The 14,627-nt window shown below is 40.7% G+C and overlaps 1 protein-coding gene across 1 annotated transcript in view; it reads left to right on the plus strand.

Annotated features, from left to right (window-relative positions):
• Positions 1 to 14,627, plus strand: part of Snx27 (sorting nexin 27) — a 70,969-nt gene that overhangs the window by 31,409 nt on the left and 24,933 nt on the right. Inside the window, exons 3-5 of the mRNA XM_055609046.1 lie at positions 5,807 to 5,999; positions 8,441 to 8,505; positions 12,791 to 12,895. Coding sequence (XP_055465021.1) covers positions 5,807 to 5,999; positions 8,441 to 8,505; positions 12,791 to 12,895 — 363 coding nt within the window. The remainder of the gene's footprint in view (positions 1 to 5,806; positions 6,000 to 8,440; positions 8,506 to 12,790; positions 12,896 to 14,627) is intronic.

Consider the following 14,627-nt stretch of genomic DNA (forward strand, 5'->3'; position numbering starts at 1 on the left):
AATTACAGTCTGATGAACAGTGATAATAGTAACTGGGCCCAGTGCCTGTGCTGGTTGCAATCTGTTTAATAGCAAATGTTTTAGGTATCCATGGAGATAGCTGGGGGCCTCCTGCTTATCTTTTCCTTGCCACACAAAGATCTTCTTTGCTAAAGTTTGATCTTGAGAGATAAGATGGTAAGTACTGTGTTCTTAGTTTCTTTTTCAAATTTTATTTATTATTTTTGGAAATACCGTCTCACTGTGTAGCCCTAGCTTGCCTAATGGAAATTGGTATGTATACCATGTTGGTCTTGAAGTCAGAGATTGCAGTGTCTTTGCCTTGTGAGTGTTGGGATTAAAGGCATGTGTATCCATATGCTGTTTGTTCCTTAAAAAACAACACAAAACATGTGATACACTCACACACACATACACACACACACATATACATTTCACAGGGATTCTGGCTTTGAAGCCATGAAGGAGCCATGGAGAGCAGCCGGTGCTTGACACTGTGTGGAGAATAGAGTCTCTGAAAGATGCCTGGGAGAGGCCATGGTAAAGGTGAAGCCTCTCAGTTCTAGTAGAAACCCCAGGACTGATAGGGTCATGGAGAGAAGCTGAGGTTTGGCACCATGTGACAGGGTCAAGGAGAACCCAGGAGAGGCTATTAAAGGTGCAACCCAGTTACAGTGAAGACCCCAACATTTTGGATTTGCCAGTACTGTGGGATGGTGCCAAGGACAGATGGAGCTGTAGAGTGGAGCTGGCCTGAGCCTAGGACAGGAGCTGTGTGTGCTTGTGTGTGCTCTGTTGTTGTTTTGTAGTATTTGACTCCAAGACATCATTTGTGGGAAAACCATAAACACTGAAATCAGTATTTGAACCTGGAAATGCCCAGGCCTTTTCTGTTAAGAAATTGCGTACGTAGCAAACTGGGCTTGGGCTTTGCTGTATTCTTCCATCTCTCAGGTTTTGGCCACCAGGTGAAGCTCTTTTTAGTTTCCTACGGTGTACCTGGCTTTTATTATGAACACTTGAAAGGCCCACAGGAAAAGGTCAGTGGGCTGTATTGTGCCAGTGTGATATCTAGATTGAGTAGACACTTCCAGCGAGGTCCCAGGCTCTTGTTGGTGGAACAAGGAGTTGGACAGAGATATGGATATAGCAGAAGTAGAGGTAGTTTATTTAGAGATGGCACACTTTGGAAGAAAGGGAAGCAGGCTGGGACAGAGAATTTAATACTTTAGCTGGGTTTGCTGCACAAAGGATGAGGTTTTATGGCACACTGTCTGGCATTCTGGAAACTTAATGCATCACATGTCTGGTTGACACCTTCAGACACTCAGCAGTGTTTCTAGTCTCCCTCTGCCAACTGGTTTCTTTTCTGTGCTCATCTTCAGCCTTTGCTTTTGTCTCTCAGACCTCAGTGCTCTCCTACCTCAAATGGTGAAAGTTTTCTTAGAGCTTCTTAAATCCTAGAGAGCTGCCAAAGCCACCTGTAACACTTTCTGCCCTACTAAATTCCTGTTTCTGTCTCTTCTGAGGCTCTTTCTACTAAGTGCTGGGATTAAATGCATGTATCAAAATACCCAGCATTCTATAGCTTTTTTAAAAAAATACAATAAACAGCTGGAGCACTCCTGCAATCCAGCCTCTAGAAGGCAGAGGCAGGAGGATCTCTGAGTTTGAGGCCAGCCTAGTCTACAAAGCGAGTCCAGGATAGCCAAGGCTACACAGAGAAATCCTGTCTCAGGAAAAAAAACAAACAAAAACTAAATTATAAAGTGTTGGGATCAAACCAAGGGCATGACTGCGCTATATCCCCAGCTAAAATAGCTTACTCTAGAACTAATTTAGTCTCCTCCCTATGGCAGGTCTTTGAGTTTTCTTCTAAACTCCGTGAAATTCAGGGAAGTCTGTGAAGTCTGGTTTCTCTCTCTCTCTCTCTCTCTCTCTCTCTCTCTCTCTTTCTCTTTCTCCTTCTCTCTCTCTCTTTTCTAGTTGGAGGAAAGTTGAATTGTTCTAGCCTGGTGTGAACTCTGAGAGTTGTTCCTTTACAGCTCCTGTGGTGAGAGTTCTTTCCTTGGATTGCAGTTCAATCAGAATTGAAGGTGACTTGGTGGGGATTTCTGGAGCCTGCCTGTTATTAGCACCCTCTTGTGTGCTTAGCCGCATAGATCCAGCTGCTTTGGCCTCTGTGCACTCAATAAGTTTGTGGCTTCCTTGAGCCATGCTTTAGAAGTTACCCAGGCAAAGAGCTGTTTCCTTTTCTTAGGGAATCACAATTACTAGCTGCCTGTTGTTCCATGTCTGCAAAAAAGTTGTTTCCTGTATTGTGTCTAGCATAAGTGTTCTGGTAAAACCTTAATATTGTATTTGGGGAAAACAATTACAATTAGTTTAAATATTCTTGACTTTAAAAGAAACATCAAAAGTTAAAAAGGAGAAAACGAGGAAAAAATGCCAGTGGAACTCCATATCATAGGAAAAAAACCCCTACAGGTTCTCAGTGGTAAATGTTGGCAAATAGTTTTTAGATCTCTCTCATCGAGACAGAATTTGTGAGGACCAGGCTGGTCTTACTTGAATTTGCAGTGATCCTTTTGCCTCTTTATTTTCTTTCTTTCTTTCTTTCTTTCTTTCTTTCTTTCTTTCTTTCTTTCTTTCTTTCTTTCTTTCTTTTTTTCTTTCTTTCTTTCCTTGCTCATTCATTCATTCATTCATTCATTCATTCATTTGGTGGTGGTTGTTGTTTTCAAAACAGGGTTTCTCTGTGTGGTTTGGCTGTCCTGGACTCACTTTGTAGGCCAGGCTGGACTCCTAAGTTCGAGATCCTCCTGACTCTGCCTCCTCAACTGCTGGGATTACAGGTGTGTGCCACTGCACCCAGTTCTGCATGCATTTCCACACTCTACTTAAGTTTTGATTCCATGGGTAGAAAAAAAGTTTGTTTATGTATGAAAGTGTTCTCTATGAAGAAGAGCGGTAAACTGTACTCTTAAAACTCAGAGCTTTTTGCTGTGCTTGGTGGAATAGTTAGCAAGGAAGAAAGGGTTGTGACCTGAGCCAGGTATGGTGGTCCAACCCTAGAGAAGTAGAAATGGGAGAATCAGGAGGTTAAGGCCAGCTTCAGCTACATAGTGCATTCCAGGCCAACCTGGGCTATATGAGACCATCACAAACACCCAAAAACAGATACCCCAAAACCAAATAGTTAAATAATAAAATTAAGAGCTTTTATTATTCAAAAGGCCCTTACATAAGATAAAAATAAGAGAGAAGGGCTGGAGAGATGGCTCTGCTCTATCACAGGTCCTGAGTTCAATTTCCAGCAACCACATGGTAGTTCATAACCATCTATACTGGAATCTGATGTGCTCTTCTGACATGCAGATATACATGCAGATAGAGCACTCACACGCATAAACTAAATAAATAAAATCTTAAAAAAAGCAGTGAAAATAAGAGGAGATATTCACACTGTGCACATGTGAAAAGGATTATGTCAAGAACAAAGGAAAAAGCTACGCATGGTGGTGCACGCCTGTGATCGCCCTGTCCACAATGGTGCACACGGTGATACATACATGTAGTCACATTGCACCTAGTAGCCAGGGCTCGAAAATCTCAGGTTTGAGACCACACTGTGCCACACATTGAGACCTTGTCTCAAAATAGAGCAAACAGAATTCCCAGTGGAGAAACCACACAGAGCTGGAGTGGTGCCTTGTTCCTTTGGCCCTAGCAGGAAAATCACCTAAGCTGAGAAGTTTGGGGCCAACTGAGCAACATAGTGAAATAAACATTTCAAAACAAAACAAAAGACCACTGGAGCGCTACAAATCCATGAGAAATGCACACAAATTTAATGTAACAGTAAGTGACCCACAAGAATTGTTATTTTACAAAAAGATGTCTTGGTGTGGTGGCGTGTGCCTTTAGTCCCAGCATTTGGAAGGCAGAGGCAGACATCTCTGTGAGTTTGAGGCCAGCCTGGTGTACAAAGCACATCCAAGATAGCCAAGGCTACACAGAGAAATTCTGTCTCAGAAAAACACCCCAAACCAAACCGAACCAAAACAAACCAAATAAAACCTCAAAAACAAAACACAAATGCAAGAAAGGATACTTGGACAATAAGTATGGGAAGAAATTTCATCATAGAGAAGCTTTGAATATTGAAAGAGACTTTAGATGTTGTAAGGAGACTGAACTTTTAAAGACTATAGGATTTTTATTATTTTTTTATTATTTATTCCTGAGACAGTTTTCCTTTGTAGCACTGGCTGTCCTGGAAACCTGCTCTGTAGACCAGGCTGGTGTCAAACTTAGAGATCTGCCTCCTTCCCAAGTGCTGGGATTAAAGGCAGGACTTTAAACAGTTGGAATGTTATAGATTGTGATGCTGATATTAATAATAGACCGGGGAAGATTAAAAAAAAGGAGTGGTTATGGCCTTAGTAAATGATACATTCGTAACATGCTGACAAGGGATTAACATTCTGGACTAGTAATTTGGGAAAATAAATTAGGACCATTCAGAAGTCTTTTCATATTCATTCCATTGGCAGAAAGATATTTCTTATGTATCCCAAGCTGGCCTTGAATTTTCTATGTAGCTGACGATGACCCTGAACTTCTGTCTACATCTCCTGAGTGCTAGGATTATGGGTATGTCCCACCATGCCTGGTGCTGGGGATCAAACTCAGGGTTCCTGCACACTAGGCAAGTGCTCTACCCATTATACTTTTTCCCCAGCCCCTAAAAAGATTTTTTTCTTAGATGCTAAGGAAAGGAATATAATTTGTTACAAATCTTTTTTGTTTGTTTGGTTGGTTTGTTTTTCGAGTCAGGGTTTCTCTGTGTAGCCCTGGCTGTCCTGGAACTCACTCTGTAGACCAGGCTGGCCTTGAATGAACTCAGATCCGTCTGCCTCTACCTTCCAGGCTTTACAGGCTTGCACCACCACTGCTCAGCAAATGCACATATTTTTAAACCCCTCACTCCAGTTCTCACTTCTATATGTACAACAGGAGGCATGTATACAAACATTTATAGCAGTATTGTTCACATTGCCAGCTAAATTCAGGAACAACTCAAATGCCATTAGTGAGAGAAGAAATAAAACAAAACAACCATAAGGTTGATGAGGTGGCTAAGCAGGTAAAGGCTACCTAGCCGGAAAACCTGACTTTTTCCCTGGAACCCACACGATGGAGAGAACTGACTTGCACAGCTGTCCTCTGACCACCTTTGAAATGACTGCAGAGCTAGCTAGTTTGAGCTACACGTTAGCCATGCTGTTTTATAATAAATACTAGGTTTTCGTTTCCTTCCATATTAGCTTGCTTGCTCATTCATTGCATTTATTGCAGTGGTTTTGAGAGACTTGAAGCTTTCTGAAAATAAATTCACCCTTTAAAACTGCTTATAAGATTTAGATGTTGGAGAAATTAGCAAAAATAAGATCATAACTTTCTCAGAAGAATAGCCCTTTTATGGGTAGAACTTTTGCCATGTTTATTAAGTTTTCTTTTGGACTGGAGAGAGGGCTTAGAGGTTAAGGGCACTGGCTGCTCTTCCAAAGGTTCTGAGTTCAATTCCAGCAACCACAAGGTGGCTCATAACCATCTATAGTGAGATCTGGTGCCCTCTTCTGGTGCGTAGGCAGAATGCTGTATAAATAATAAGTAAATCTTTAAAAAATGAAAATAAATAAAATGGCTGTGGACATTCTTTGTGTAGTGCATAAAAATACACCTAGCCAGTATGCACCTGACTTTAGATGACCATGATTTCTTTGTTCTTCTGTCTCACCAGGTATACAATGTTTACATGGCAGGGCGGCAGCTGTGTTCTAAGCGGTACCGGGAGTTTGCCATCCTGCACCAAAACCTGAAAAGAGAGTTTGCCAACTTTACTTTTCCTCGACTTCCAGGAAAGTGGCCGTTCTCATTATCAGAACAACAATTAGATGCCCGGCGTCGGGGGTTGGAAGAATATCTAGAAAAGGGTAAGCCAGGCTTAATTTCCTAACAGGTAGAGGCACTTGCCACCAAATCCGATAACCTGAGTGTGGTCTCCAGGATCCACACGGTAGGAGAGAAGCAGCCCGCACACGGGCTTCCTCTCACTGCCACTCGTGCAGTGGCGGGTGTGCCCCGCCCAAGCGAATGAGTGTAGTCCTGAAGCTGCTTCAAAGCTAAGCCAGTCGATTAAACTGGACTCTGCCGAGTGGGCGTTGATTCTTGTTCCTAAATCGCACAGCTGTGTTTCCTAACAGTCAGTAGTGTAGGGACGTCATGAGAAGTTTAAATGATCTGGGCCCTGAAGGCGAGGCTAAGTGTTCACTTCACTGATAGTACCTGCTTTGCTAGCGTGCAGAGAGCTTCATAATAGAAAAATGATGTCTTTGTGGGCCTGAATGGTCTTTTATTTATAGGGTTTTACTTACCTATAAATACATCACTGTGGTGCTTTGATGATTCTTAGCTTATTAGGGTGTCCTGTATAAAAATTCTTTATTCCTTTTATAGCTGTTTCTGTATAGGTTTGCTCAGCTATTGACAATCTATAGTCTCCTTGTTCTCAGCAGCATATATATAGAATTAATGAAACTTCTAAATGGCACCTTGGGATTCTATGGCTGTGGATACTACACGACATAGATCTGAATAGGGTAATCTGTGATTGTGAGAAGAGACTTGCCTGGCTGTATTACATCATGGCTATATAGCTTGTTAGCTGTGTGCCTAAGCCACTGTTCTGTTGCTATAGAGACACCGTGACCAAGGTAGCTTATAAAAGAAAATATTTAATTGGGGCTTGCTACAGTTTCAGAGAGTGAGTCCCGGACCATCATCATTGTGGGAGCATAGTGGCAGGCAGCCAGGAAGGCATGGCACCGGAGCTATAGTTCAGAGCTTACTTTTCATCCACAAGAGAGACTAGACATGGTGTAAGCTTTAGAAACCTCAAAGTTGGCTCGGCCACGGTTGTGCATGCCTTTAATCCCAGCCCTCGGGAGGCTGAGGCAGGCAGATTTTTGTGAGTTCCAGGACAGCCTGGTCTACTGATTGAGTTCCAGGACAGCCAGGGCTACACAGAGAAACCCTGCTTAAAAACAACAACAACAAAACAGAAACCTCTCAGAGTTTATCCCCAGTGTCACACTTCCTCCAACTAGGCCATACCTCCCAGTATGGAGCATTCAAACACTTGAGCCTGTGCAGGCTATTCTCATTCAAATCACTACACTATGCAATAGGGTTTTGTTTTTTTTTTTTTTTTAATATTAGTTTAAAAGAATAATAGTGTAAAGACTAATTGACCTAATTCAATTTACAGAACAACAAAACAAAACAAAAAAACCCAGAAAACAGTTAACTTTGGCAGTGAACCTTCTTTTTGAAAAATTATTTCCCACATTGAAAGTAGTGGGATCCCCCTCTCCCCACTATCTATTTTTACCTTTTTCTAAAGTAGACCAGCTTCTGAATACCGCCATAAGGACGCCAGTTAGGTTACTTTAAATTGCAATAAAATCTTCCGTGAAACTCGCTGCCTTGGAGTGAGGCACCTTAGATTAGACTTCTGCCTTCTCACTCTGTCTCCCTGGGGCTTGCGCTCCGTGCCTCACTGCCTCCTTGGCTGTTTCTCTTAGATCACTTTGAAGGTGAAGCTAGATGCTCTGGAGCTCGAGTCCTTGCTTACCTGCCCCTTTTCTAAAGCAATGTTAGATATTGTTGTTCTCTGACTTGCGATTCCTAGGCCAAGTAAATGTTTTTATTTAGTGTTTCATTTTGATATTTGTTTTATTTTTACCTGGCCTTTCTCTTTCTCTTCCTTCCATTGCCTTTTTTTCCTATGTTCAACACGATAATTTATCCCATAAGACCGGAAATTTAAATGTGCTATAATTCTCTATATTTAGTATTTTTAGCAAACTGTATCTTTATAGTTCCTTTTATTTTACTATTCTGAACTATATTTAGGTGAATTGTTTGCCAGGCCTTGAGATTGCATATACTAAAGGTACATATATTAAGTTATATAATTGCCTGCTGCTGCTGCCTTAAACATTTTCTGTATGTTCTTTGTTTTGGTTTTGAGACAGGGTTTCTCTTTATGTCCTGGCACTCACTCTATAGACCAGGCTGGCCTCAAACTCAGAGGTCCACCTGCCTCTGCTTCCCAAGTGCTGGCCCCTACCTCAGGCTCTGTATACTTTTTGATATAGGGTCTTGCCATATACCTCAGGTTGGTCTAGAAATCACTCTATAGTTCAGTCTGACTTGAACTTGCAGCAAATCTCCTGCTTCAGCCTCCCAAGTACTAGAATTACAGATACTTGTTGACCATGCTTCTCTTTGACAATTTAGTTGTAAACCTTGATATATTCTTTATATTCTTGATTTAAGGCCTGATGCTAGATAATCTCTTTGTTTTTTACAGTGTGTTCAATCCGAGTCATTGGTGAGAGTGACATCATGCAGGAATTTCTGTCTGAATCTGATGAGGTAAGCACTCCTTCCCTGATCATTTCTTGCTAAGCTACTTAGGGGCAAAAAATGTTTGTGGGCTGAATTGTAATCAGCTCTCTGAAATGACTGGATTTTTTTCCATTTCCATTTCATATATACATATCCTTGAAGAACTAGAACCAAGTTCACATTCTGTGTCTTTTATGTTTTAATTAATTTTTAGCTATGCTGTAAAATAATAAGCTTCACTGTGGTGTTTTCAGTCACACACATGTACATGTGTAGATACACATGCACACACACTCACACCCCACTGTGTCTGTCCGTACTCCTCACTTTTCCCTTGTCAGTCCCCTCTGGTCTCCTTCTTGTCTCCGTGTGGTCCCTCCTGCTTTTGTCTCTCGTTTATATTTATGCATTTAGGTCTACATAGGAGAGAAATGTGATGTAGCTTTCCTTTCCTTCTACATTATTCTCTTTTGTTCCCCTTCCTTCTTCCTCTTAGACTCTCTCCTTTATGTAGTCCCCGTTCCACTTTCATATGTTAAAATGTAAATTTCAAATATGAGAGCAAGCCTGCTTGTCTTTCTTTTGAGTTTGGCTGACATGGAACATAGTGCTCTCCAGCTCTGCCCATGTTCCTTTTAGTCTTGTGCTTTCTTCTCCACTGGAGCTAGAAGGCCCTTGCTCTTCTCGCTGTGCTGCTTCTCTGCATGTCTTCCAGTCCGCCTTCTTTTTGTTTGCTATTTCTGAAATTATTTTAAAGGTAATTTTTTTCATCTGATGACAAACAGCAGCCACAGTTGTTATTCTGAACCTGCATATTGGTAAATTATATTTCTTTTTGAGATACAAGTTTCTCTGTATTTCTGAGATAGTGTTTTGATGATTTCTGCATTGTCTTGTAGATCCTGATGAATTAACAAATATGATGACTTACTTCCTTTAGATTCATGTAAAATTATGTGGAAGTGACATAGTGGCTAACTAACCTCAGAGCTCCCGAGGCACTGCCTGTAGAAGTCTTTTCTCTTTTGGACCTTCTTAATGTAATTTGTGGCAGGACTAATTGAAAATTCACCATTGTAATTCTGCTATGAGAAAATCCTGGAATCCTCTTCTCTGCCCTCCTTTTCCCTTTCTTCCCCTTCTCTCTTTTCCCTTCCCCTTCTCTTTTTTTCTGTTTCCCTTTCCTCCTCTTTTCTCCCCTCACCTTTCTTCCCCACTTTTCTTTGCTTCTCTGTCTTCTCATGGCTCATCATCCACATTAATGAAACAAAACAAAACAAAAAAAAAAAACAAGATGTCGTTCTTTCTAGGAACTACTTTTCTCCATTCATAACTAAGCTTCTTAAAAGGATGTTCTGTTTTCCTGCCGTTTCCCTACTTGAAACCTTTCCACAGTTTTCAGGATTCGGTTTGAACTCTTATATAGCACTCACAAGGCCCATCATGACCTGGCTCCTCTCCATCTCTCTAATCTCATTCCCTTCCATGGACTAACATATTGTTATTCCAGATATTTTGTACTTTGATTTTTATTTTATGATGCTGAGTCTCAAACCTCAGAACTCATGCATGCCAAAAAATGTTCTGCCGCAGTGCCACATTTCAAACCCACAAAATGTGTTGTACAGTTATTTCCTTAGTGTGTGTACTGTACATGCAGTGAGGCACAGTGCAGCGTGGTAGACAGTGAGGGGAGCAATTGGTTCTTTTCTTCCACCAAGTGAGCTTTAGGGACCAGACTTATCAGGGTCATTAGGTGTAGTGGCAAGTGCCTTTATCAGCTGAGCCAACCTACTGACCCTCTCATTGACCATGGAATACTTTTTATTTCCTTTATCCATTGTGTCATTCCCTAGAGTTTATCTCCTCTTCTGGTGAACTTCCCCCTCACTTTGCTTGCATGCCCATCCTTTGAACCACTGATCAGGTCAAAGGTCAAAGGTCACTCTTCTGGTTCTCTGCACTTTTCCGCTGTCTTTATTAACTCCCCTTGCAGTATCCCATGTTCTTCTGCTCTGTCTGTCTTTGGAATGGAATCTATTCTTTGTTACCTTGACTTTTCTTACTGTTACGCAGAGGCAGCATCTAATCTGCCATTTTCCTGGTCCACCTTCTCTTTGAAGTCTTCTTATGACTCAAGTCATCAATTTTTTATCCTACAAAGAACTTCTGCAGTTAGTATCACTCAATAATTTTATTGCCATCTCATTTTCTAATTTTTCTACATATAATCAGTTTGTCACTTTATATTTTTAGCTTACAAGAGTGTGTGAGCTACCAGTAGATCAGAGCTAAATCTTGATCACAGTATCACATGTGCTGGAGGTGCTTAATAATAGTTAATTGGATAAAAGAATGATTACATAATACTAATCTGTTATCCATCAATTGTTTAATATGTAGATATTTTGTTTTTCTGACCAGATTATAGGTTTCTCACAGTATCACATGTGCTGGAGGTGCTTAATAATAATTAATTGGATAAAAGAATGATTACATAATACTAATCTGTTATCCATCAATTGTTTAATATGTAGATATTTTGTTTTTCTGACCAGATTATAGGTTTCTTGTAGATAGGGTATAAATAATGCCCTCCCCTTAATCATGGTTTTACTTTCTACAGTTTGTTATCTATGGCCAGCCATGGTCTATAAAATATAGTATTTCAGAAATAAAAACTATGTAACCTTCAAATTGTATGGCATTCTGAGTACCGTGATTAAGCTTTATGTCCATTCTATGTTGTCCCATTTGGGATGTCTCCTCTGTATATGCCACCTGCCTGGTAGTCACTTAGTAGTTTGGTCAGCCATCTGACTGCCTCCGCTCTGTCACAGTGCTTGCTGTTTTCAAACAGCCCTTAGCCCTTCAGAACATGAGAGTGGTAGCAACACACAGACCCAAGGAACCCATAGAATACGCCCGTGTAACCAGTAAAAAAAAAAAAGAATCCTGGTAAGATTGCTAAGGTCTTCTGTCTGTGAAATTATGGACAAAAAAAAGACAGATTTATGCTGATTTTGCCGGAGCTCCTTAAATTGTAAAAGCTACAACCACAGTGCATGGCTATGCTTAGTGCAGCTGGAAATAGCATCCACCATGGCTTTCAGTAACAACCATGTTTCTTGCCATCTATTGTGATTCTTGGAACCTTACCTTACCTGTGGGTAAGGGGGAAGCTATCATAATGCTTAAGATGCTTTTAGATAAAGATTAGTAATATTTTTAAGTGGTCATTTTTATTGACCACTTAAAAATATTTCTCAGTAATAAATAAATATTTCTCAGTAATAAATAAATATTTCTCAGTAATAAAAATTAAAAGAGCAAAATCTGTTAGAAGCTGACCAGGATGGTTGATGCCTATAATCTAACATTATAGAAACCAAGGCAGAAAGATGGATGGCCTTGAGTTCATGGGTAATCCTGGGCTTCAAGGCAAAACTGTCTCTCAAAAAACAAAGCAGAAAGTTGGAGCTAGAAATGGTTCAGCGGTTAGGAGCCTTTGTTGCTCATGCAGAGGACCTGGGTTCAGTTTCCAGCAATAAACAGTGCTTCCCAGCTAATCTGTAACTCTAGTCCCAGGAATCCAAAGCTGCTCTTGACCTCTGTGAGCGCCGGGCATGCACGTGGTGCACACGTGCCTGCAGGCAACACCCACACACTTAGAATAAGTCTAAAAGCCTCAAAATGTGTTGTCACCAAAAGCCATGAGGGTTGTGGGGTTTTTCACTGATTAATTGATTAATTGATTCATTCTTGTGGTGCTACAGCCCTAAGCATTCTGTGAGCATTCTCACACGGAGGTATATCCCCAGTTCTAAGTGTTTGTTTTCAGTTGAATGAGAATTTTGTAGTCTTTGCTAGAATATTGGGCACAACACAGTTTACATCTCTAAGTCTCATCTGTTTTTCCTTTGAAGGTGGTCTGATCATATCAAGGTTCAGGAAAGTCATGAGCATGTCCCTCTAGCCAATCTAACTGCCTAACATTCAGCCAGTGTTGAGACTGCTCCTGTCATTGTTCTCTTGGTGAGCTCTGAATGGAGTGTACAGAAGTCTCCTGTGTGTTTCACCTAAACTGTTTCAGCAGTATTTTGTTTTGAAATGGTAGCATCTGTTCTCTTCAAGGATAACTTCTACACTCTAAAGTTTTATGAGTTGTAAATATATTAACTTTGAGACTTCATTTTTTCTTGTCTTAGTAGAATTTATTTCCTGTTTCTTGTGTTAGATATTGTTTAGTTAGCCTGAAGCAAGGAGAGTGAAGATTTACTGGTTTGCAAATTCTTTCTTTCTTTTCCTTTAGAATTACAATGGTGTATCTGATGTAGAGCTGAGAGTTGCCTTGCCGGATGGAACAACAGTTACCGTCAGGGTTAAAAAGAACAGTACTACAGACCAAGTATACCAGGTAAATTAAACTTGAGCAAGTCAACTTGACATTGGATGATGTGAGGCTAAGAAAAAAAAAAAAAAGAGTTAATACAAAACTGTGCAGAGTAGTACCCTTATGAATTCGTATTACTAATGTGAAGTTAACTTTGTCCTTAAAAGAAAGGTGTATGAAAGCTAGGAGTAGTGACGTGTGCTTCTATGCTTGTAATCCCAGAACTTGGAAGGCTAAGGCAAGAATGCTGCAGATAGTAGAGTAGCCAGGAGTATGTAAAAAAACAAACAAAAAACCCTTGTATTTTAAAAAAAGTACAGTCAATACCTCAGAGGGCAGTGGTTATGGTTAACGCCTCTTTTGTTGCTGTTGTTGTAAAAACCCTTTAAAAAAATAGTGTGTGTATGTGGCAAGTGCAGATTGTATGCAGGTGTGCGCGCATGGTGTGCGCGGACTCGTGTGCATATTTGTGGAGAACAGAGGTTGACGCCGACATCTTCCTAAACATTGGGTGTTCTCCTCTATCACTCTCACCTCTGTCTTACTCCTTTGAGACAGAATCTCTAGCCTGCTGGCCAGCAAGCTCCAGCAGTCCTCCTGGCTTCACCCCAACAGTGCGAGAACTATAGTCTTGAGTGCATGTGGTCTGTCTCGCCTTTCTATGTGGAGAGCGATTCAAACTCAGATTCTCATGCTTGTTTAGCACGTGCTCCACCTACTCAGCTGTCTCCCTAGTCCCATGTAAAAAACTGCATGTGCATACATACGAGCCTGTGTGGGGTGTGTGTGTATGTTTGTATGTGTGCCTGTTGAGGTGCAGATATGCCTGTCTGTGCGTGCTTAGATGTACATGCACATCTGTGTGTACTTGTGGGTGTGGGTGTCTTCCTAGCTTGATCTCCACGTTACAGACTGAGGCAGGCTCTCCTGCTAAACTGGAGCTTGGTGATTTGGCAAGTCTTGTAGCCAGCTTCATCCAGGGACTCCTTGTCTCCACCCCCTGGGGCCTTGGATTACAGGTAGTCTTTACAGCCCCCAGCATTTATGTCGATGCCAGCGTTCCAACCGTGTTTCTCACACTCGCCACTGTAAGTGCTTTTCCCACAGAGCCCTTTTCCCAGTACTGTAGTAAACTGTTTAAACGTATATAAGATCAGAGTTACAAATTTCTCCATAGGCCTTTTTTTTTTTTTTTTTTTTTTAATGGTGTGAGGTATAGAACCCAGGGCCTTGGTCATGCTGGTTAGGTACTTTACCACTGAACTATATACCCCCAGTTCCTTCATCAATCATATTTTGAAATTATCAAGATATTGCCACACTTACACCTTGTATCCTCCTTTTCTTTTCTTCTAAGTTTTTTGTTTGTTTTGTTTGTTTGTTTGTTTGTTTGTTCTTTAAGGCAGAAGCCATAGTAGAGCTGTATATGCTTCAGCATACATCTAAAACATGTATATTCTTTATATATAACCAGTGCCGTTATCAAGTCATAAAAAGAGCACTACTTCTTATTATTCATTAACTCCATAATTAGAATTTTTCAGTTATCAAAATGACTTTTTTAGTTGGTTTGTTAAAAATCTGGATCTAAAAAAAAAAAAATCTGGATCTAAACAGGTCCTCATATCACATTTGGTTTTATGTTATTTCCCACCCAGCAGTCTTCCTTCCCTGCCTTTTGTGTGTGTGGAAGTTTGGGTCATTCTAAGTCTATTATCTTGTTTTCTTGTAGATCATGTATCATGTCCTTCTAGCT

This window comes from Psammomys obesus, unplaced genomic scaffold (assembly GCF_907164565.1).
Source record: "Psammomys obesus unplaced genomic scaffold, mPsaObe1.curated_primary_1811, whole genome shotgun sequence".
In the NCBI taxonomy this organism is placed as follows: domain Eukaryota; kingdom Metazoa; phylum Chordata; class Mammalia; order Rodentia; family Muridae; genus Psammomys; species Psammomys obesus.